This window comes from Haliotis cracherodii, unplaced genomic scaffold, assembly GCF_022045235.1.
Source record: "Haliotis cracherodii isolate W230 unplaced genomic scaffold, xgHalCrac1.p SCAF_5, whole genome shotgun sequence".
Classification (NCBI taxonomy): domain Eukaryota; kingdom Metazoa; phylum Mollusca; class Gastropoda; order Lepetellida; family Haliotidae; genus Haliotis; species Haliotis cracherodii.
This window is the reverse complement of record NW_027266308.1, coordinates 3,761,507-3,786,879: the sequence shown is the minus strand read 5'-3', so window position 1 is coordinate 3,786,879 and position 25,373 is coordinate 3,761,507. Positions and strand designations below refer to the sequence as shown.

The 25,373-nt window shown below is 41.2% G+C and overlaps 1 protein-coding gene across 1 annotated transcript; it reads left to right on the top strand.

Moving 5' to 3' along the window:
• The first annotated feature begins 565 nt into the window (after positions 1–565).
• On the top strand, positions 566–24,407 carry LOC139442652 (centrosomal protein CCDC61-like). The gene is made up of 15 exons (XM_071223513.1): positions 566–1,011; positions 3,597–3,679; positions 5,136–5,299; positions 6,940–7,045; positions 8,675–8,721; positions 9,567–9,783; positions 12,831–13,182; positions 14,614–14,692; positions 14,847–14,935; positions 16,063–16,095; positions 16,938–16,998; positions 18,807–18,864; positions 19,941–19,987; positions 21,534–21,607; positions 22,975–24,407. Exons 1-15 carry the CDS (start codon positions 858–860, stop codon positions 23,070–23,072), a joined length of 1,662 nt encoding a protein of 553 aa, XP_071079614.1. The 5' UTR covers positions 566–857; the 3' UTR covers positions 23,073–24,407.
• The last annotated feature ends 966 nt before the right edge of the window (positions 24,408–25,373 follow it).

The window sequence follows — 25,373 nt, the reverse complement described above, 5'->3', positions numbered from 1 at the left end:
TTAATATAATATTATATTATATGATATAACACGACATAACATAACATAACATAACATGAAATACGCTGATGTATGGTATAATATGATTAATTAATTATGTAATATAATTAATATAATGTAATATTAGATTCTATATAATATGACAATATAATAAACTTTAACATAAAATAATATTATATAATATAACACGACAAAACATAACATAATATACACTGATGTATAATATGATATGATATGATATGATATGATATGATATGATATGATATGATATGATATGATATGATATGATATGATATGATATGATATAATATAATGTAATAATTTTCTGATGTTATCTAGATTTAATATTTAATTTCAGTGTCATGTAGAAACTTGAGATTTATTGTGTCCGCTCAATTCATCAAGCGTATCTGGAGAAGAAGCTGAAATTCAACAGGGTTATATGAACTAAAATCAGATGTTATGCTTTTCAAGTGGCGCGTCATTAGCAACAAGCTCAGACACGTAGGTGCGTGTTGACACCGGAAATGCATACTTGCCCTACCGCGCATGAGCGGTAAACAATATGGCTGACAGCGCCTTGTTTGAAAGACGATGATTGCGAAAAAGTTGCAAATATATACTTATCCCTGTGTAAATGATGGCACAACTTAGCACGAATGTGCTGGTGTGTTCATAGATATAATTAGCCTTACATTAAAGTTTGATGGAATCGTCTTGTAAAGATAAGAACACTCATGTCATGGTGTTGATAAGCGGTGGCTGTCACTGTCTCCGAAAGTCGTGTTGAAACGTGTGCCGTTACTAATATTTTAGGTTTTATGTTGATTTAATTTAGTTCTCCCATATACGTCATCATGGCGTCCGTCGGCGATGCTAGTGTTGGCAGTGCCCATATGTTCCGTGGATCTGAGTATATTGTGACTCTCGAAAACCAAGCAGGTGCTGTTTTGGTGGAAGTTGAAGACAGGTTGTCAGCCGATCAATGGAGAGCAACATTTGACTCAGCCTGTATGTATAAATTGTATGTGATTTCCCAGAAATATACCAGCTGTATTTTGACAGTTGAGATAGTCATATTCATATTAAAACACTTTGAACCCACCTCTGTCGAAAACGTTTTTAGTTATTATTTTTATGTATGTTACAAGTGCATGTTATGATGTCATGTCAATGTATTGAATACTTTGGTATTTTTTTTCTTGGATTTTGATAGGACTGTGCGGCATATACCTTGCCAATCCATGCTCTGGATAATTGTTGATAATGTCTCTTTGTATCTTAGATTATTATGTGGAAATAGCTAAACACCTGTAGACCCCCAAACAGCTCTTGACATCCTAGTGAAAAAACAACATTTGATCAATTTCAAAAGACTTGTATGGTCTCCTTGAACATCATCATGTATATTTGTTTTGTAACAAGAAATGGCATGATACATTCTACCTGATCACTTGTTATTAAATAATGATGTCATTGTGTAAGTTGCACCAAAATGTTCAATGTTTAAAACATACTACAAGATGATACAACTTCTGCATGATTCAAATCATACAGATGATGCAAAGTATCATACTTGATAATAAAAAAGGTATAGTTGTTAAAATAGGTATAGTAGTTTTTCAAACATTATCAAATAATAATAATAATAATACACCAGGGCATGAATGACCCAGTCTGAGGTGCTCACAATTCACTGTGGCTCACAATTCGCCAAGGCATGCCAGAAACCTGTGATTGTGGGCTCAAATACCACATTTGCCATCATTATGTTTCTAGGTTTGTCAGCAACATACCTCTGCTCCTGGGTTTCACCAGGCCGTCGCACCACGATTTGACTAATAGTCAGGATAGCATTTAAAGCAGTGTTAAATTTCTCTCACCACTTAAATTGCATTACCAGAACAACACACCAAACATTAAAAGCTCCCTATCACTGCATGAACATGATGAAACTTCCACCTTGAATATAAGTCACAGTAAAATTAATAATGCAGTTTGTGATGTTCGCCAGTACTAGGCACTAGTTCAAAGCCTGAGTCTAGTAAAATTCTTTTTTGTCTTATAAGCAAAGCTTATGATATTGCTTATGAAAACACTGAATTCTACAGAAAGTAAGGCTACGATAAGAGCCAAGTTCAGACTAGTAGCCTCAAGAGTTTTATGCACAGATTTATATGGAGTACCATATTCGACGTAATAAGCGCCCCTCTCTAATAAGCGCCCACTGCGATATTTGCTAATATATTGGCTAGTGAATAACAGTATACATACTCGTGTGTTATATGCACCCTTAATTGTGGGCAATTAAATTCTGGAAATTATAACTATCATGTATAATACGCACAGACTTTACTTTTGTATCATTTCGGGCTGTCAGCATAAACCACGAAATTTACAATCTTTCAACTCTAGGGTTTTTTTTCACCAAAATTATATTATAATAAGAGCCCCCTATTTCTTATTTTGAGAGCGCCCTGGGCGCTTATTACGTTGAATACGGTATATATATTCATAATAATGATCATGTCCAAAGTACAAAACATCTTGAAACTGAGTGTATTTCAACTTTTCCAACTGACAAAATCAACTCTTCAGGGGATTTACAGTAAACAATTAGAAATCTGTCATCATATTATACTCACAGAAAAACATTACTTTTTAAGTACTATTACTATTATTAAAAAACTAAAAATGCCAGTTAAAAAATCTTCCTTGGTTTGTGGTGTTGCTGCATTGTGCTATAGGTAACATTGATAGCTTTTATCATGTTTATGTAATAATACTACTTTTTGAGTGTTTTTCTTTTGAAAATTTTGACATTTTCACAATTAGTTTTTTTGGTGTGTGAACTCATCCCCTTCGCATGATAAGTAAAACCGATTCTGTTAATTTTGAACTATGATTTGATATGGTATCCATGGTAACAGTTTGTTTTCATCAGCTTTATTCCTTTCAATATTTGTTATGTTTATTATTATTATATCACTTATTACATGATTTTCCCTTTCTGTCGCATTGTCCTGTTCATTGTAGATAATCATAACTATTATTCAGAAGATATTATGTCACCAATATTTATTAATTTTTGAGAACAATGTCATGTTTTATGGACCCAAGAAATTGAACCGAGGTCAATATCAGTTTGTTGGGTCCATAATTCATTATATTTACTGAATTGTGCTCAATAATTGTCTTTTTTTACTTTTTATAAAATACAAGAATATTTGAAATTTAACAATCATTGAATTAGATGTCAATAGAAGTCACAGGAGATGCACAAAAAGCCTTGCGTTTCGCTCTTGCTGATTGGCGGAAAATATATTTCTCTCTTTTGCATCCATTGTCTTAATTACGCAGGGCAGTACCACTTTGAACACTGCCGGTAAGGGTGGGTCTCGGGCCATACTGTGTTTTAAGGAATGTCATGTGACCCTTTCTCAACCAATGAAAATACAGATATAATTTGTAAATGTGATAATTGGCTGTATCACATGGCCCATAATAAGAAACTTAATCAATGTTTGTATGTATTAACTGTCATTTATGCTTTCAATTTCATTTGTAGATATATTTGTAATCTTTCTTCCTTGCAGATATCGAGGATCTCACACACAAGACTGGGAATTTCAAACAGTTCAGTGTCTTTGTCAGCATGCTTGACTCGGCTATATCACAGGTAACTTCACAATAGAATAGCTCAGAACATAGGGAGTCTAAACAAGACATGGCTTTCACTAGGGGCTGCCAAATGAAATTTACATCAGTTCAAGGGGCAAGTGTAATGTGGAATTTTTTTATCTTATCCTATCTCACACAATGCATTTCTTCCTTCTTCTTTCGATCCTTCTGTGGAAACATGTTTGAACAAAGTTTCCATCTTGTAAAAACAATTCACCTGAACACATCCTAGCATCACCATGGTCACCACATAACAAATGGGTCAAATAATGTAATCTCGTGCATAGCGACCTACACAAAATGAACACCTGACTACCCTTGCCACATTAAACTGCCTTTGGTCGCGCCCTATTGGCCAACTTGAGATTGGTTCACAACACTGGTGCAACTCGCAGAAAGAAAGTCCCCTCATCTTCCATGATGACACTAAAGGGTCCACTTTGGCACCCACCATTGACTGGATCGATTATGAGTCATACACAGAATAGATCTGTAGTCACAGTCGTTCATGAAATGATGTGAAAACATCAATGCGTGTAGTAACCAACTTCATGCTGTTACACCTGGCTAACGTATACATATAGGGATCATGTCGCCTGTTATTGTGTGTTTTCTCACTCACTTGTCTTTACTGGGCAGTGTTATAGATTATTCATTTGTGTCGCTGTTTAGCACCAGCTTCATCATGTACGTCTCACGGTAATAGTCTATACAGCCTAGGGTATCTGCGCCCCACTGTCCAACCGTGGGATAAATGCATAATGTGAGATAGGAGTAGTTTTAAAAAATTTAATTTAATTTTAATTGTATATTTATATACTTATCCGATCTCACACGCTATATGCCCTCTTGACCCTCTCCTTATCACAGCTCCTGTTTTGTTTGTCATACCGTTTTTGAGAAAAAAAAATTCGGCCAGTTTGTTAATTAAATCATGTTTTTTGTCGTAAACCCCACCATCCCCAATGGCACGCACGCAAGTATGCACATGCCCGTCGCTATGTAAGTGCAGTAATCTTGAATGCAACTTTTAAACCCCATGTCATCTCAATGCTCCACCATATCTCAAGAGATGCGATCTTTGACACTCCTACTTCAGACATTCAGGACCCGTGAAGATCCGGGGTAGAATAGGTCTTCAGCAACCCATGCTTGCTGTAAAAGGTGACTATGCTTGTCGTAAAAGGCGACTAATGGGATTGGGTGGTCAGGCTTGCTGACTTGGTTGATGCACTGTCATTGATCCCAATTGCGTGGATCGATGTTCATGATATCAATCACTGGATTATTTGGTACAGACTCGATTATTTACAGACCGACGTCATATAGCTTGAATATTGCTGAGTGCGGCGTTAAACAACAAACCAACCAACCAACCAAATCAGACATTCAGTATTTTTGTATTTGACAGACATGGTCTTCAGAATTCTAATGCATTATTCGTTTGTTCACAGAGCAGCGACAGTGTAGCCCTGGACCTGTTGACCTATGCCGACCTGGAGTCTCTCCGACAGAGGAAGTCGGGCAGCACTGTCAAGTCCTCCATACCTGCACCGAGGGCAACTCTCCTCAACTCAAAACGCTACCTCATCCTCACGTATACTGTAGAATTTGACAGGTATCAATTTGGAAATGAGGAATACCTTTTGAAAGTTATCAGATATGTTCATACAAAGGAGATGTATATTTATCACATCCACTCGTACATGATTGAAATTATAACAGAATTAGGTTAGAATTAAGTCTAAAATGTCAAAAAATTATGATTTTCGATGTTTTTTATGAACTGTGTTTCAAATATTCGAACATTTACATACATTCAACCTGCCGAAACTTACACAGGAAGTTCCAGTAGAGGTGCCATGTTGCTAGTGTAGCTCCATCCTCCTGAGGCAAGGGCATTAACTGACATTACAAGTCCAGTTTCAACCCTTGCCGAACTAGGCTGGAATTCCTGGGCTTGATTGTATCGCCACTGGTAGCTATTACCAGTTATGTCCCTTCTATGTCCCTGGCGATAATCAAGACCTTTATTGTAATAAGATGGGACTTACCTTGCAAAGTGCATCAAATCACTTGAGCACTTTCATTTCAAACATGAAAATATTTGGGAAATATCTGCAGACGCACAGTTGACTCACACATACTCTACAAATCCTGCAATTGACCTAATTCTGCACAGCAGTCTCCATGTTGTTTATGAACCAAATGTCAATTTCATGACACGATTTTGATTGGACTATGTGTAGACTCATTAGTCCAGCCAAAATATAACTCCATAATTGACGTCTAGGGTGGAAACTGGACTTTTATAGTGTTAACTCCCTTGCCTCTGGAAGATGGAATTACTCACAGCATGCTAAGGACACAGGGAAATGTTCACTTGCAAGAAGTAACTAGATCATGTGACTTGGCTCTGATTTGCCAGGGTCAGTCTGGATAAGACATTTACAGGCAGCCATACAATATCTGATATACTGCATCATAAAGTCAACACTAACTGACTCTCCCAAAGGAAGTAATGTCCCATATTTTTGTGGGCTGTTTGAATTGTATGTCTGAAGATACAGTTGTGTAGCTCCAGTTTTTGAGGGCTGTGTGATAGTCTAGTAGACACAGCATTGGCTTGTGTCAGTCATGGAACCAGAGTTGATTCCTCACGTTGATGGAATGTAAGGCCATTTTAGTGTTCTGTACAGTGACCTACTCAGAAGCCTATGCTGATGTGACAGCTTGGTTGCTGTGACTTGTACTGACAACAGGACCAATAGACATCAATGAGGAAGAGGCTTCAATTTTGAATGCAATTATATTTTAGAATACATCTAAATTTAAGAAAATAAGAACTTTATAAAGAATTGTTTGTTTGTTGTTTAACGCCACACTCAGCAATATTCCAGCTATATGATGGCGGTTTTTAAAATAATCAAGTCTGGACCAGGCAATCCAGTGATTGACATCATGAGCATCGATCCACACAATTGGGATACGATGAGATGCATCAACCAAGTCAGCGAGCCTGACTATCCGATCCCGTAAGTCGCCTCTTACGACAAGTCTAGTCGCCTTTTACGGCAAACATGGGTTGTTGAAGACCTATTCTCTACCCGAATCTTCATGGGTCCTTTTTAAAGATAACCGCTTGGAACACAATGCCATTTTTTCCAATTTGCCGGCCAAAGGCACTTAGTATAAAATGCTCGATAATCCCTGCTGACCGTGCTGGACATGGTCACTCACTGCTGATGGATGTTGCAGGATCCACTACCCGCTGCCACTGCCCTATGTGGGGAAGCCAGACCCGCGCCACCTGCAGGAGACCATCAGGAAGCTCAAGGGGGAGATCAAGGTCATGCGACATCAGGTAGTGTTGCTGGAGAGAATGCTTACATCAATGATTCAAGGGATGAATTTGACCTCAATTAAATAATCCTTTGTTACGAACCTGCTCAACCCTACAAAATAGATCATAGTGAAAAATTCTTTAAATTTTTCGTTTATTATTATTTTTCGGTATTTCTTTTATACAGAAAACTAGCTATCCATTCATAGTCATTTAATTGACTAGGTGAAGAATAAACTGGCAAAGATCTGCCCAACCCACCCTAACCACCATCTCAAGTTCATATAAGTGATCGGCGTTGCCCAAAACAGAGATTTCTGGTGGTGGTCGTCACTACCCTGTGTTTCCTTGGATGTATTACATGTACATTGTCGTTTTCACATGAGAATCCCCTGTATAAGTCAGGACAGGTTATCTTTATGTTGATGTTAAAATATACTCAGTCATGGGATGATGTAGATCAATAATTGAAGAGCATTTCCAGACCAGATGACCAGGAAGTTTGGGAGACGTGATTGAAATATTGTCATAAACACTCACTCCAACGAGCTGATGAGAAGTCAGGAAGCCAACATAGCCAAGCTTCACTTAATATAGTTCAGCTGGGTTCAGCCTGTTGTCATTTTGAAAAATAATTAATATTATTATAATTAATATAATTATTTAATTATTTTTTTATCTAAAAACTTTTTTATCCCCGTCCATCCATCCATCCGTAATCATTTCGTTTCTGGACCGTAACTCGAAACCCGTTCAATATGTTTCAACAAAAATTCGCAGATACATCAAACAGATCCTGAAGTTGTGCCTTTTACTGTTTATGGATTTTGGCATTTTTCTTTTTCTTGAACCATTGAAACAATTTGGACTTAGTCTCAAAAGGGGGTGGATTTTGTTTCTGGAGCACAACTCCAAAACCGTTCATTATCTTTCAACTAAAATTGGCAGATACATCTAACAGATCATGAGGTGGTGCCTTTTGCCATTTGCGGATTTGGGGCTTTTTTATTTTTCTCGATTTCCATGGAAACAATTTGGACTTAGACTCAAAAGGTGGGGGTACCTATGTGTCGTTTCCGGAGCACAGCATGAAAACTGAAAGACTTTTGCTATTTGGGAAGTTTTCAAAATTCGATTTTCCCCTGTTTCCATAGTAACATGTTAGACTTAGCTGAAAGGGAGGCTGAAGTGGTGCCTTTGCTGTTGAGGAATTTTGAAAAAAAAAATCAAGTTTTCCTGTTTCCAAGGCAACAAGTTTGACTTTGACTCTGTTCATAGTGGTGTGTTTGTGCGGACCATGTCTCTAAAACTAATGCATACCCTTACTTGAAACTGTGCACACACAAAGACCAAGTTGTCAACTGGTACCTTTTGCCATTTAGGGCTTTTTAGAATTTATATTTTTTCTGTGTCCATGGCAAAAGTTTGATTTTGACTCTGTTCATAGTTGTGTGCACCTGACATAGAAATACAAAGTTCTGAATACCAATTTCATGGTATTCTCTGTTACTCTTGATAACTCAATAACTACTAATTAGATAGAAATTCTCACATCAAGTTGGACTTATAGTAACAGTCAAATGATTTGTTCTTTCCAATTTATTGGGACGGGGATTTGTCATCTTCTGATGACTCTTTTTATCATTGCAGGGAATCTCAGAAACCAAAATGAGAGAGAATGAAAGACTTCATAAAGAGTAAGTGTCTTCCTGTAGGTGTTTAAATACTTACCTGAAGTTGCTGTAGGTGAGGGGCGGTCGGGTAGCCTAGTGGTTAAAGCGTTCGCTCGTCACGTTGAAGACCTGGGTTCGAATCCCGACATGGGTACAATGTGTGAAGCCCATTTCTGGTGTCCCCTGCTGTGATATTGCTGGAATATTGCTAAAAGCGGAGTAAAACCAAACTTACTCACTCATTCACTGTAGGTGAGGAAGGTAACTCAGTTAACTTGGGGATGTAAACTGGAACAGTCATCCTTCATAATGTTGATACAGTCTCTGAGGCTGGACCCTCTTTCCCCTCTATACTCGTGGTACTTAAGAAATATCTCTGACAAGAGTACTTTTCTCACTGAAACTGCTTGAACATGTTTAATTATTAATATTAAGAAACAGTTCAAGAGATCACAGCCAAGAGACATTCATTATGGTTATGTGCCTCTGTTCACCCAGCAGTGAGTGGGGGTACCCAGTAGGATGAGATGGTAATGTGGCTGTTAACCTTCTAACGCCTCAACGGCAGCTTTGGTTGTATACTCCCTAGGGAGCTGAGAATGAAAATTATTGTGGAAACACATTTTGCAAGTGGCACCTGAACCAGCCTTCTTCCTTGCAGTGGGTCCAGTGAAGAGGGTCACAGGGGCTAATGCATTGCACACAACTGGACATGTCATATTGGCAGGGGATTTGAGTATTTTCATGCTTGTTTTTTTTTTTAGGACATTTCCACACCAGGAATGAAGAAGGATGAAATGCATAGTCTTAGATAGGATAAGTATTTTCCATTGTCAATGCATCTGAAATATCATTACTGTTCTACATAGGAACTGCCGTCTGCAGAAAGACAAAGAAGCACTAGAGGCTGACTTCCTCCAGTACCGCCGAGAGCTGAAGAGCACTTCCACAGGGAGTGCTGTCAACGATGTGCGGATGCTGAAGACTCTGGTGAAGAATTTGGAGGAAGATCTGATGAAGGAGAAGTCCAAGCATCAGAGACTGGCCAGCAAGCGGGGACAGGAGTACAGGGAGCTGCTAGAGGAGGTGTGTGTGAGAGGGAGGGGAGGTGTACAGGGAGCTGCTAGAGGAGGTACGTGTGAGAGGGAGGGGAGGAGTACAGGGAGCTGCTAGAGGAGGTGCGTGTGAGAGGGAGGGGAGGAGTAAAGGGAGCTGCTAGAGGAGGTACGTGTGAGAGGGAGGGGAGGTGTACAGGGAGCTGCTAGAGGAGGTACGTGTGAGAGGGAGGGGAGGAGTACAGGGAGCTGCTAGAGGAGGTGCGTGTGAGAGGGAGGGGAGGAGTACAGGGAGCTGCTAGAGGAGGTACGTGTGAGAGGGAGGGGAGGAGTACAGGGAGCTGCTAGAGGAGGTACGTGTGAGAGGGAGGGGAGGAGTACAGGGAGCTTCTAGAGGAGGTACGTGTGAGGGAGGGGTCTGTAGCAGGAGTACAGGGAGCTTCTTGAGGAGGTACGTGAGAGGGAGGGGTCTGTAGTAGGAGTACAGGGAGCTGCTAGAGGAGGTACGTGTGAGAGGGAGGGGAGGAGTACAGGGAGCTGCTAGAGGAGGTACGTTTGAGAGGGAGGGGAGGTGTACAGAGAGCTGCTAGAGGAGGTATGTGTGAGAGGGAGGGGTCTGTAGTAGGTGTACAGGGAGCTGCTAGAAGAGGTGTGTGTGAGAGGGAGGGGAGGTGTACAGGGAGCTTCTAGAGGAGGTGCGTGTGAGAGGGAGGGGAGAAGTACAGGGAGCTTCTAGAAGAGGTGCGTGTGAGAGGGAGGGGAGGAGTACAGGGAGCTTCTAGAGGAGGTGCGTGTGAGAGGGAGGGGAGGAGTACAGGGAGCTGCTAGAGGAGGTGCGTGTGAGAGGAGGGGAGGTGTACAGGGAGCTTCTAGAAGAGGTGTGTGTGAGAGGGAGGGGAGGAGTACAGGGAGCTTCTAGAGGAGGTGCGTGTGAGAGGGAGGGGAGGAGTACAGGGAGCTGCTAGAGGAGGTACGTTTGAGAGGGAGGGGAGGTGTACAGAGAGCTGCTAGAGGAGGTATGTGTGAGAGGGAGGGGTCTGTAGTAGGTGTACAGGGAGCTGCTAGAAGAGGTGTGTGTGAGAGGGAGGGGAGGTGTACAGGGAGCTTCTAGAGGAGGTGCGTGTGAGAGGGAGGGGAGAAGTACAGGGAGCTTCTAGAAGAGGTGCATGTGAGAGGGAGGGGAGGAGTACAGGGAGCTTCTAGAGGAGGTGCGTGTGAGAGGGAGGGGAGGAGTACAGGGAGCTGCTAGAGGAGGTGCGTGTGAGAGGGAGGGGAGGTGTACAGGGAGCTTCTAGAAGAGGTGTGTGTGAGAGGGAGGGGAGGAGTACAGGGAGCTTCTAGAGGAGGTGCGTGTGAGAGGGAGGGGAGGAGTACAGGGAGCTGCTAGAGGAGGTACGTTTGAGAGGGAGGGGAGGTGTACAGAGAGCTGCTAGAGGAGGTATGTGTGAGAGGGAGGGGTCTGTAGTAGGTGTACAGGGAGCTGCTAGAAGAGGTGTGTGTAAGAGGGAGGGGAGGTGTACAGGGAGCTTCTAGAGGAGGTGCGTGTGAGAGGGAGGGGAGGAGTACAGGGAGCTGCTAGAAGAGGTGCGTGTGAGAGGGAGGGGAGGAGTAAAGGGAGCTGCTAGAGGAGGTACGTGTCAGAGGGAGGGGAGGAGTACAGGGAGCTGCTAGAGGAGGTACGTGAGAGGGAGGGGTCTGTAGCAGGAGTACAGGGAGCTGCTAGAGGAGGTACGTGTGAGAGGGAGGGGAGGAGTAAAGGGAGCTGCTAGAGGAGGTACGTGTGAGAGGGAGGGGAGGAGTACAGGGAGCTGCTAGAGGAGGTGCGTGTGAGAGGGAGGGGAGGTGTACAGGGAGCTGCTAGAAGAGGTGCGTGTGAGAGGGAGGGGAGGAGTACAGGGAGCTGCTAGAGGAGGTACGTGTGAGAGGGAGGGGAGGAGTACAGGGAGCTGCTAGAGGAGGTACGTGAGAGGGAGGGGTCTGTAGCAGGAGTACAGGGAGCTGCTAGAGGAGGTACATGTGAGAGGGAGGGGAGGAGTAAAGGGAGCTGCTAGAGGAGGTACGTGTGAGAGGGAGGGGAGGAGTACAGGGAGCTTCTAGAGGAGGTGCGTGTGAGAGGGAGGGGAGGAGTACAGGGAGCTGCTAGAGGAGGTGCGTGTGAGAGGGAGGGGAGGAGTACAGGGAGCTGCTAGAGGAGGTGTGTGTGAGAGGGAGGGGAGGTGTACAGGGAGCTTCTAGAAGAGGTGTGTGTGAGAGGGAGGGGAGGAGTACAGGGAGCTGCTAGAGGAGGTATGTGTGAGAGGGAGGGGAGGAGTACAGGGAGCTTCTAGAAGAGGTGTGTGTGAGAGGGAGGGGAGGAGTACAGGGAGCTTCTAGAAGAGGTGTGTGTGAGAGGGAGGGGAGGAGTACAGGGAGCTTCTAGAGGAGGTGCCTGTGAGAGGGAGGGGAGGTGTACAGGGAGCTTCTAGAAGAGGTGTGTGTGAGAGGGAGGGGAGGAGTACAGGGAGCTTCTAGAGGAGGTGCCTGTGAGAGGGAGGGGAGGAGTACAGGGAGCTTCTAGAAGAGGTGTGTGTGAGAGGGAGGGGAGGTGTACAGGGAGCTTCTAGAGGAGGTACGTGTGAGAGGGAGGGGAGGGGTAGGTAGCACATCTAGTAAGTGTGGTGAGAAGGTAGAATGAATCATCCCTGTTCAGAAGTCAATGTTTTCATGCCTCAACGACAACTCCAACACTCACTCTCAAATCCATACATACCCCACACTCACCCACAAATCCATACATAAAAAACAACACTCACCCCCAAATCTCACACCCACCCACAAATCCATACAAATGCCACTCTCACCCACAAATGTCCCCATCCCCACCAAATCCCCTGTATGTAAATGAAGAAAGGTTTCAAATGATATTAAGATCTGCATTTGAAATACTGCATCATGCATTGAACTAAACCATCTAGCTTTTCTTCTCTTCTTGCCAAGAGTTTTGTGTCGATTCCCTGATACAATGAATAATCTTCATATCCAAGTTACGTCACACTGTAGACTGGTTGAGATGTAATGTTGTACCCTATATTCTTACAGGCTGAGGAACTTAGAGCCTCTGAGAGAAACCTACGAGTCCGAGTTAAAAGTCTAACAAATGAGCTAGCTCTTTACAAGCGAGATCGTGCAAGAGGACCCCAGAGAACATCCCGCACCTCCACGCGAGAACGGTCATCTTCCTACGATCGGTACACGCGAGAACGGTCACTGTCCAATGACAGGTCCTACAACAGAGACAGGACACATTCACAAGACAGACTGTATGGCCGGCCTCGATCTTCATCCAGGGAGAGGCCACTAACTGCTCCAAACAGAAGCAGCCTCAGCGACAGATCCCCCTCAACTAGAAACAGTTATTTCCACACCAGGAGCCGAACACCTTCACCAGCAGGTTTGTCTTCATGTTAGCTAGAGGCGAAGCTCTCTAATCTGTCTGAGGTTGTGTATGTTTCCCCAGACTGAGGTAACACTACCTAACTGGATTGGTTGGTTGGTTTGTTGTTTAACGCCATACTCAGCAATATTCCAGCTATATGACAGCGGTCTGTAAATAAACGAAACTGGACCAGACAATACAGTGATTAATATCATGAGCATCGATCCATCAATTGGAATTGATCTGCATGGGTCCTACCGAACTGGAAATGAATGTTGGTGTGTAATGATTTCTGGGGGATTCTGGATTCTGGAGAATATGCGTTTGTATATTGTCCTAACATATGCTTGCTGTACTATCAAATTTATTTTCACTTTCTCTTATATTACTAGTGTCAGAAGTAATTGAATGGATGCTATTCAATAATGATAATAACAATAGTGAGGCTATTCGGCTATTGCCGATGTCATGGGTGTAATTCCGTTTATCTGCCATTTTGTTGCTGGTTCAGCGATGTTACATGTCGACTCCCAAATTGAAACACTATGTTAATCCAGAAATCTGTACGTAAAAGAACTTAGTGTGAAACCAACAAAAACCAACAAATGGTGTACAATCAACAAATGTATTACAAAATTAAACCAATCAACACAAATTACAGCACAGCGATTACCATGGCAGTACACAATAGTGTGGTAGTACAATATTCAATGGCAAGACATTATATGATGGCAGTGGTCAGTATCAAAAACTAAAATACAGTGGTGATAGCAAGTGTCTGTGATAATAAGATATATTCTCCCAGCAGCAACAGCAGTCAAGCTTCTGAGATTGGCACAGGCAGGGAATCAGGGGCGATGAGTGATCCACACACAAAAGCTGGTCTTAATGTGATGAAATATGTTAGGGATACATAAATACGCTCTTGTCCCACTCCATAGTAGCCTAACAAGCTACTGGAAAATTCTATACTGTGCCCTCACCAGTCTAGCAGCACTAGAACATTACAGAACTTTCCATATGTTTCTATAACATACTATCACCATCTGCAATAACGGAACTGGAAGTTTACATGCCACACTAGCATCTAAATATAGTAACTTCCTGAGTACTGATCACTGTCCAAACACAATGCAATAAGCGTCTTCTGAATCCCCAAATAAACAGTGCAACACAGTTACAATCATTGTTCAACAAAAAAATACACTGCCATATAACAACAATTATATACACCTGATTCATACTTTTTTATGGAACCACCTGCTGTCTGTGTGTTGAGAGTGTGCCTTGCCTTGCTTGTATGACGATGTAAATACCAAATTGCCAATATTTGGTCTTGAATAACTACCAGTCTTCTTTTCAACTAGCTTTGGATTCTATGAACAGAACACCAGCATGTCCAGTGCAGTTATTATTTTCACAAATGGAAAAACTATATTCTTTCAGGTGCCCGCAACCCACGCTTTGATCCCACAGCATACATCAAGGAAAAAGAGCGATTGAAAAGGGAATCTCACTTAAAAAAGTATGTAGTCTTGACTGGTTCCTGTCAACAAGAGTTTTCTATGTCTCTAAGTTCTACTCTAGCATCTTTCTTAAAGTTTTCAAATACATCTGTGTAGAAGGCAAGCACGTGTGGAAGACAAGCACATGGTTATTATTATCTATTTCCTCTGCAGGAAGAGGGTAACAAGTGCCAACATATCTCGGACATCCAACCGATCGACCGGGCCTTCACCTGGCCGCACTAACACAAGTAGACTTTCAGGTTAGTTTCCAATACATCATTAATTCTGGTTTTCTTGTTATGCATGTAGAGATTTCTCCATCAGATGCAGCTTAAGGTACAGATGGTCAGTTGGGCTGCTGCTCGCTCTGCAGAGTTGTGTCCCTTGTTAGTGTCAGGATCTGCTTGCTGTGGGTTCAAGTCCTAGAATAAACCATTATTGATGACTTGTTTGTCATCACCGTATTCATGCTAGTCTGTTTCACCAAAGTGATACCCATCTACTACCTAGGTCATTTTGGGCTCTTCTCCCACATTAAGATGTGGTATGACTGAAATACTGTTCCAGGTGATATTAATAGTGGTTGAGGCCAGCCTTTTATCAGATAACATGTTTAACCTGATCATAGCCAGTAGATGGTTTCTCAGGATTGTGTGATGCCACAGTATTGTTAATGCCATTATCAGGGATATCCAAGCTTTCTAAGTTGCCTGGAAATATTTCAGTCTGGACGGGTCCATGCAATCCTTTGTTTGTTTGCTGGGGCCACGGGTAGCCCAGTCGTCGCGATTCACTGTGCAGAGTTGCGTCCCTTGGCATGCCAGAAACCTATGATTGTGGGTTCGAATCTCGATTCGCCCTGATTATGTTTGTAGGTTTGTCAGCACCATACCCGTGCTCGTGGGTTTCACCGAAGTGGTAAACGTCTGAGACCTGCATCACGTCATGTTTTCCTCCCACATTAAGCTCACACGCCGTGATATAACTGTAATATTGTTAAAAGCGGCGTAAAGCCCAACTCACTCACTCACTCTAACACTCACTCACTCACTCACTCTAACACTCACTCATTCACTCACTCACTCACTCACTCTAACACTATTTGTTTGCCTGCCCAAGGGTTGACGACTCTTTGACAGCTGCATTCCTATGATATTACAGTTAACCAGGCAGCCTGAGTTGCTTACTGAAGCATAATTCATTCCTCCTTACACCATGTTATACTAGTCCAGTCTTGATTCAACTTGAATTGTTCAATTCACCAACAAGATTTTCTAAAATGAAGTCACAAACTCTCCATTTCTTATTCCAGATGCAAATAATTAGTATTCTGTAATTTCACAAACCATTTTCTTATGTCAGACATTTAATGTCCTATTTATTTCAGCTCAGAGTCGCAACAGATCAAGGAATTCATCCTGTGAGTACAATAATCGTTGTGTTGTTGCAGTTATCTATCAATTCTCACTACTCTTGACTCACGTTGAATGTCTCCTTATTACCATGGTCACTACAGTCTGTTTGGCTCCAAATGAAAACGTAAATTGCAAAATAACTCAAAATCGTGAATAGTTTATTAGATGTCAATATGGTATACAGCAATGAATACTCTGTACCCAACAATATCTGTTTGTTATTTTTTTCACCATCACTGGAAAAAAATTGTTTAAGAAACTGTCATGCTGTTATGTGTATAAGTTGACATCTTGAACGGGGCACAGCGGTTGGAGGAACAGCGCAAACACATACTGCACATGCACTGTACAGGGAATGAGGGGTCGTCTCATGATAATTTTAATCGCAATCTTAACATTTAATAGACTAATCCCGAATTTGAGTTATTTTGCAATTCATCGTTCTGATTTTGAGGGATACAGACTGTATTTGCACAACGACTACCTCTGTGGTGTAGAGGATAGAGCTTCGGCACCAGAGAGCGGAAGGTTGGTGGTTCAATCCCTCGCTGCTTCATACAATAAGACGTTAAAAGGTTTCACTCGTTGTAACTGGGGCTGTTTTGGGGGGGGACTTAAAGACTCTGACTGGGGTATCCACTGTTAAACCGGCATTAGTCCAGACTAGAACACACGCATACACACACACACATATATATGAACATCGCTACAGAAGTGCAATAATCTTGAATGCACCATTAAAGGCCTTTCACCTCAGAAATGCAAGAAACACACGAAAAAATTTAAATTTATAAATTATAGAGAGTTAAAATATCCAGAAAAAAATATTATGTTTCTCTTCTACCAGTGGGCAGTCAAGGAGACCTGAGTGATGGTGGGATGTCGGACTCCTCGTACAGAGGCCTTAGGTAGGTACACAGTGTGTCTGTTTTAACTCATCTTCCCGAGGCAAGGGAGTAAACTGAGTTTTAAAGTCCTGTTTCCACCCTTGCCGGACTAGGCGGCAATTATGGAGTAATATGTTAACAAGTCTAGTATTGTCCAATCAAAATCACGTAATGAAATCGACATTGGGTTCATATGCAACATGGCGACAGACGTGCAGATTTTGATCGATCGCAGGATTTGCAGAGCATGTGTACTGTCAACTGGACGTTGACAGATGTTTTTAAAATGTTTTTATATTTCTAATCAAGGTCCTCGAATGATTTGATGTCAGGTAAGACCCATTTTATTGCAATATAGATCTTGATTATCGATCAGATCGTCGGGACTGGATGCCGCCATTTTGTTTGAACCAAATGCAAGTGAAAGGAGAGGTGGAATCTGATTGGTCAATAGGAGGGCATAGAAGGTCATAACTCGTAATAGCCACTGGTGGCGCTACGATCGACCCCCCAAATTCCAGCCTTGTTCAGCAAGGGTGGAAACTGGACTTTAATAGTCAGTTAACTCCCTTGCCTTGGGAAGATGGTTTTAATTGTGTTGTGCAATTGATTGTAAATTGAGTTCATCCTTATTTCGAGACAAGTAGAATGCTGATATTAGACCATACTATTGATAAGTACTCCGTAGGGACTATGAAGTTATCTGTCACAGACATTCTTCTAAGCAGATGACCCTACCGTCTTTTTTATGCAGGCTGGTGAAATCCACGGTCCTCAGTTAAGCACTTGAGGTTACACACAACCAAATGTTTTCCCATAGACTTCTGTAGTAACGTTATATTTTTTTTTAAATAACTAAGCATTCAACAGCTATTACCTGTACGTGTGTGCACAGTTTGGCCTTAGAGCAGCAATAAAAACAAAAAAAATGACTAGCTTGGCCAGCTCCTTTTCCGGGTACCGGAAGCTAAACACACCACCCCCAGTTTCACACCAAAGCTCACCTACTTGAAAATAGCTGTGGTCACATTCAGCATAAGTCATCATGTTGATAAAGACAGTACTAAATATAGAAAACCATGGTCAGTTTTAATAACTGGATGGGTGTACATTTAAAAGACATAAAAATCTTACACAATATCCTCCAATCACAGCCTGCAGATTTCTCTCGATCTGCACTGAAGGCTCCCTACAAAAACCGCACTGTCCAAAATGGTTCTGATTTGGTGTAGTAGAACCTGTACGCTAATAAATTCAATCATCACATAGGAGCTGTTCATCAGTGACCTCTGTGAAAGTAATGATGCACTATATATAATCCTCCCCAGCAATTGCTGAAGTGGGGTGACCCAAGTCTTTCCTTAACTGCAGGATCCTTTAAAACTTGCCTTTAATTACAATGCAAGTCGTGACTGGAGGATCATGTGCATGAGGAGTGAGTCCTGATAAATAAAAATGAGGTTGATGGAAATTGGTTACTGGTTACTGTGTTTATGTCATGAAAAATCGTAAATTTCGTTGTTTATGCTGACAGCCTGAAATGATACAAAAGAAAAGTATGTGCGTATCATACACGACAGATATAATTTCCAGAATTTAATTGCCCATAATTAAGGATGCATGTAACCCACGAGTGCATATTATACACGAATAAATAAGTCTTGTGTACATTCGTCAGTCGGAAGGGGTGCTAATTGGTATTGTCCACTGGTAAATATACATGTATTAGCAAATATGGCCGTGGGCACTTATTACGTCGAATACGGTAACTGGAATACTGTTAAAAGCAGTGTTAAACCCAACTCACTCACTCAATCTTGGAATTTCAGGAACTACAATAATAATTGCAAACAGAAGAGGACTTCCTACCAAACAAGTCCTGGTGTGGTAAGTATGACAAGACTGTCCGACATTTCCTGGGGATAGTTTCAGCAATACATATAGAATACTAAACGAGCTCTCGTGTAATACCAATTTTATGAAATGAGTGAATAGTTCTGGTATTTGACGAGCGAAAGCGAGTCAGATACCACAACTATTCACAAGTTTCATTGGTTTTACATGAGAGCGAGATAGTATTTTATTAGTATTTTATTTATTACTTGTCATTTATAATGTTTTTAGAATTATACTGTTGGGCTGAGTGTAAATAGGATGACACCTACACGATCCATGGCATAATCCAATTGAGTTTAACAGAATAATACTTCAAACAAGTCAAAAGTGGAAACGTATGAATTTAATATCATACAATGGTCCACCTTTAGAATTCAGGCGTTTGTCCCACAAAATTATCGTAGTGCTAAGGCTATCACAACTCACATAATTCAACTTAGACTAACGACTGTCGTTGCGCTACAGCACGATCGCCTTGTGGAACGGGGCCTTGCACCTCAAAGTTTACAATCATGTCACAATACCCGATGACGTAATTTGTGGAATTTTGTTGCAAGATCCATCGCCGAAACAATGCCTTGTGACGTCAGCCTAGCAACAAGGTTGCTGGGGTCATCGAGTGTGCATAAGCTCCTCCCAGTGATCTGTCATCTCCAAACACAATGTCGTTGAATACGCCAAGGGATGTTGAGAGCTTTCAATATTTGTTCGTGAAACGTGTTCCGAGAGTACATAAGCACGCGTTTTGGTATTACACAATGTGTAATAAAGCTGTATGTTTATTAAACGGGTGATCTCTTCACGGGCAAGTAATAAATCGCAGTATCAGCATTCAGTGTCATGACTGATTTTCTCCCTATACTTTGGCAAACATCAGTATCATTGAAGAAAATCTCATTTCTGGTATTTGGTATTTTTGCCATAATAATATTGTACACATATATTTTGATACTGTATGTTTCCTATGGAAATTATGGTTAAAGGAGAATTTGGATTTTTTATACTTTTTGGTTCTCTTTTGGAAGAATGAAATATTTTCTGATAAGTTGATGTATTTTCTGTTTCAGCCAAGAAAGGATACAAGGAGAGCACCAGTGAACTCAAAGAAGAAAATATATCCTTGTTTCATCTTGTTGTTGCTATCATCCTCATCTTAAGAGGAAGGGGTATTTAGCTACCGGTAACTCTACCCCGAAGTTAGAAAATACCTCATTCGGACTGGTCAATCAGAGGTTTCAAATAAAAGTAACCACCTCTGATTGAAACAGCTGAGGCTGCAGCTGCAAAACCACACAGGCTAATATTCATAGAAAAGTACTTGTTTCTCAATCACTGTCTTGCGATGCGATCGGTATCTGAAATTCATGTTCACTTTAGCCCAGTTAAATCTACAGTGATCTAGCTCTACATTTAAAACACGGTATCTTTGTAACCTAGGTAACTTTTATCCAAATTGACGTCTACAGGAGATTTCGCTTGTTAGCAATCAGGAAATATTCCTGCAAAGAAATTGAGTCACAATGCTTTGCAGACCGTTGTGATATCATCAGTCAAGGGAGAAGTGGTGCACTTGTGCTTTAGAGACCCGTGAAGATCCGGGGTAGAATAGGTCTCCATGCTTGCCGTAAAAGGCGAGTATGCTTGACAAAGGCGACTAACGGGATCGGGTGGTCAGACTCGCTGACTTGGTTGATGCATGTCATTGTATCCCAATTATGTGGATCGATACACATGATGTCAATCACTGGCTTAATGTGTTAAACAACAAACAAAACAATGGGTGCTGTCCCTCATGTTTTGTTTCCAGAGCAGAACCCCAAAACCATGAGAGATATCTTAACCAAACTTGGCATATAGATAGGTCTAGTGATGAAAGGTGCCTTTTGATAGTTTGGAATATTTGAAAAGTGTACTTTCGAGTTTCCATAGCAAGGACTTTGACTTGAAAATGGAGGTAGTACTCGTTTCCGTAGCAGATCTTGACAACAGTACAATATTTCGTGCCTTGCACACAACCGCACATGTCGGGGGATATGAGTGATTCGTGCTTGTTATACCATGTATTTGGAAATTACTTAATTCTGATATCAAATAACAATAACCACTCCTGATTGAAACTGACAAATTTCACATCCGCATCACCACAGTGGTTGCTGTTACTACAGTACCGTATTCAACGTAATAAGGGCTCTCAAAATTACAAATAAGGGGCTCTTATTGGAATATTATTTTGGTGAAAAAAACAGAGTTGAAAGATCGTAAATTTCATGGTTTATGCTGACAGCCTGAAATGTTTATATACGACAGATATGTTCTTCCAGAATTTAATTTCCCATAATTAAGGGTGCGTAACACACAAGTATTGTATGTGAATAGATAAGCCTTGTGTACATTGATCAATTGAAAGGGGTCTAATTAGGATTGTTCACTAGCCAATATATTAGCAAATTATAATTGAGCGCTTATTAGAGTGGGGCACTTATTACGTCGAATACAGTATTCAAAGTATCTGTGTGGCAATACATTTTGTTCAGAAAACACGATAGTTGGTTAATTGGATCACTTGGCAGCTCACTCATAGCCATTGATTGCCTGCCAATACTTTCTAATAATACAATCAGAACATCATGAAATTTGGTATCGTTCCTTGACTTGTTTACATTGGCCAGTACCCCTGATTCAGAGTCAGGGCGGAGAAGACCTGTGAGGAAGAAGGAAAACTACCCTGACAGCGGTAGGTGCAGCCGGGACGGTTGTCCACGCTTACAAACTGAAACATCAATCACAATGGATTCCTGACCGCCTCCGTGGTCTAGTGGTAGTGCCCGGCCACGTCATACCTAAAGACGTTAAAAGATGTTGTTACGCTTGGCGCTTGGCATTGAAGGGCTAAAAAACGGACTGGTCGGCTCGGAGTCAGTATACTGTGTCTGATTGGGGTATTCATGTTAAACTGTGGCATGGTATCTCAGTGAGCTAGCACTATAAATCCGGACTAGTACAAGCACACACACACACACACACACATGCATGCACGTTGCTTTTATAAGTGCAATAATCTTGGAAGCGACGTTAAATCCTATTTCACCTCACTCAATTGATTCCCAGAGTACTGAATGCTTGTGGTGAGAGGTGACAGAGGCGATTATGAGGCGTCAGTGGCTGGGATTGTACCCATGTCATTAACAACTGTACCCTGGTCCTGAGTTACTCAGTGTTTGCCAAGATGTAGCTGGAGTACTGCTGACTGATGCATAAAACAACATTCATTCCCTAGCTCTATTGAGTGAGTGAGTGAGTTGTGTTTAATGCCGGTTTTAACAGTATTCCAGTTATATTCCAGTATTCCAGTCCGAAATGATGCAGGTCTCAGACGTTTACCACTTTGGTGAAACCTATGGTGCTGACAAACCTAGAAACATTATTGGGGTGAACCGGGGTTCGAACCCATAATCATGCTCAAGGGACGCAACTCTGCACAGCGAATCTTGGCGCCTTAGATGAATGGAGACGATTGAAACTAGAGAACTAGGATGAGTTCAATTCAATTAATGAGTTTACACTGCAGATTCATGTTGTGGCACATGATCCTGTGCACAAATCAGGTAAAGTTCAGCAGCGTCGGTCGCGGATTCTCCTTGGATGGGTGACCGCATTTTAGCAGTTTGTCTCCTTAGCGTTTGTAGGGCTTCGATCCTGCCCCACACTGAAGCACATGTAACACATATGGCGTCTCCTTGGGCAAGTGGGTACAATGTGTGAAGCCCATTTCTGGTGATATTGCTGGAATATTGCTAAAAGCGGCGTAAAACCACACTCATTCCCTCACTCACTTGGGCAAGTGACTTTGTTCGAATATGGGTCTTTGTTCTCCCAGCAGTGAATGGGTACCCAGATGGATGAGATGGTAATGTGGTTGTTAACCTTCAAGCACCTAACAGATGATCCCCAGGGAGCTGAGAATGATTATTGATCCTGGGGTAATAATAGCGCCCTGAGCATGCCCCTGAGTGGTGTTGAAATATGCGCAATATAAATGGCCTATTATTATTATTATTTTATGTCATATTATTATTATCTCATTTCTATTGTTTATCACAGGTGATGAGAGCGAGTATTTTGACAGATCAGCTGAAATCTGTGACATTGACGAGCGATTGAACCGACTCCAGCAGCTGATGAAAGCTAGTCTGTCATGATGACAGCTGCCATAGACGACCCTTGTCTATTTCATGTTCAAGATGGCCCAAGCTGTATAAAATATTCTGTACATTCCTGAGATGGTTACATGAATGTTGAGAATCTACAATCATTATTATTGTGAAGTCAATGAATATGATGAAGTCAGAATTATTATTCCTGCGTTGAAGATATTATTTTGTTGAAAGATTGTTTTTAATAGATTCATTGACATTTTAACATGGGTATCAATATGTTCAAAATATTGTCCTGTTTTAGCCATTTACTTTTCAATTACCGTATTCTACGTAATAAGCGCCAAGGGCACTCTCAAAATTAGAAATAGGGGGCTCTTTTTAGAATATTATTTTGTTAAAAAAAAACAGTTGAATTGCGTGGTTTATGCTGACAGCCTGAAATGTTTATATACGAGAGATATATTTTTCCAGAATTTAATTGCCCGTAATTAAGGGTGCATATAACACACGAGTGCGTATTATACGCGAACACCGTAAATAAGTATTGTTTACATTTTTCAATCGGAAAGGGTGCTAAAAAGGATTGTTCACAAGCCAATATATTAGCAAATATCGCCGTGGGCGCTTATTACGTCGAATACGATATGTTGTTTTACAGTTGTTAAAATGTTTTTTACTTCATATTGTAACAACTCAAAACACATGTCATATTTCTTTACATTCATCCAAATTCTTAAGATACAGGAACAATGTACCACTGCCAGTCTGGTTCCGTGAGAGTTCAATCAGCTGGTGTTACAGTCGTTGGTGACAAGTGAATGCAGTATTATTGAATTGGTAATGTACATACAGTTTAGTCTGTGAAATATGTATGATGGTAGTTGCTCATTTGTATATATTCTTAACACTATAACCCTGTATTTAACTTGTATGTTGCCCGTGGTATTCTCATGCTTGAATGTGATATTCAGTTTACCTGTAAATCTTATGAAGATCAGATCTTTTACACTGATAAAGTACCTGCTGCGAACTAGAGCATTAAGCATTGTAGCAATGTTTTGTTATGTGTCAATTCCCAAAGTAAAACAATATGTTAACCCAGAAATCTGGATGTAAAAGAACTTACTGTGAAACCAACAAACAACCGACAGATGGTATTCAATCAACAAATCTTTTACAAAATTCACTAAGTTTGCAGATCAATACAAATTACTGCACAGCGATTACTATGGCAGTATCAGGGAATCTGGGGTGAAAACAGATCTTCACAGGAAAGCTGGTCTTGATGCAATGAAATGGGAGAGAGATGCGAGAGGCATGCTCTTGTCCTTTTATATACCGTCTAACTAGATTCCAGAACTTTCTACACAGTGCTACAATGCTGGATGAGTCTCGACGTTTTCTGAAGTTACCACACCACTCTAGCATCTAACTATAGTAACTTCCTGATGACTGCTTGCATTAAATAGTACTGCATTCATGATGAGTATTGTGTTCACAGTCTAGTTACCTGTTATAGATTTGACAATATACCGTAGCACAATTAAACATCCTGTATCTTACTACAACTGTAGTAGAAGAGTTTTTTGTTAAGCATGTAGAGTGCGACAGAGAGGTATCGTATCAGAGTTCAAGATCTTCTATTTATGAGATTTGCAATCCTCTTTGCCGCTATGAACAAGATGTCATTACTGATAAGCTCAAGGATGCTGACGTGGGAGCTCTAGTATTTCTGGTCAGGTTTTCGCAACTAGAGGTCTCCCGTCAGTGATGCAGGAGAAGAAATGTGGCAGAGGCAGTATATTTTAATCATGGGAGCAATTTGTACAGTGTAAATAGAAATCAAATAAATTAAGACTAATGACTTTGTCTTGTTTTTCTGACAGCATGTATATGCAGAATCCTTTGATGAAAGGATATTGATGTAATTTGAGTTAGAAGAAAAATGCCTGGTTGAAAAAAAGGACTGGTTAGCTCGGGGTCAGTATACTGTGTCTGAGTGGGGTATTCATATTAAACTGAGACATGGTATCTCAGTGGGCTAGAACTATTACATAAGGATTAGTCCAGACAAGTACAAACAGCCACACACACGCATCACGATAGAAATGCAATAATCTTGACTGCGCTGTCAGTTAACATTCAGTCCTACCACCCTCCATGTGAATCAGTCAGTTAACATTCAGTCCTCCATGTGAATCAAGCAGTTAACATTCAGTCCTACCATCCTCCATGTGAATCAGTCAGTTAACATTCAGTCTTACCACCCTCCATGTGAATCAGTTAACATTCAGTCCTCCATGTGAATCAATCAGTTAACATTCAGTCCTCCATGTGAATCAG

What these genes read in the sequence shown, in the direction of transcription:
- LOC139442652 (XM_071223513.1), top strand. Translation starts at nt 858, where the DNA reads ATGGCGTCCGTCGGCGATGCTAGTGTTGGCAGTGCCCATATGTTCCGT. An exon ending in AGCAACATTTGACTCAGCCT is followed by an intron (nt 1,012 to 3,596) that starts GTATGTATAAAT and finishes TCTTCCTTGCAG; the next exon opens with ATATCGAGGATCTCACACAC. An exon ending in TCAAGGTCATGCGACATCAG is followed by an intron (nt 7,046 to 8,674) that starts GTAGTGTTGCTG and finishes TTATCATTGCAG; the next exon opens with GGAATCTCAGAAACCAAAAT.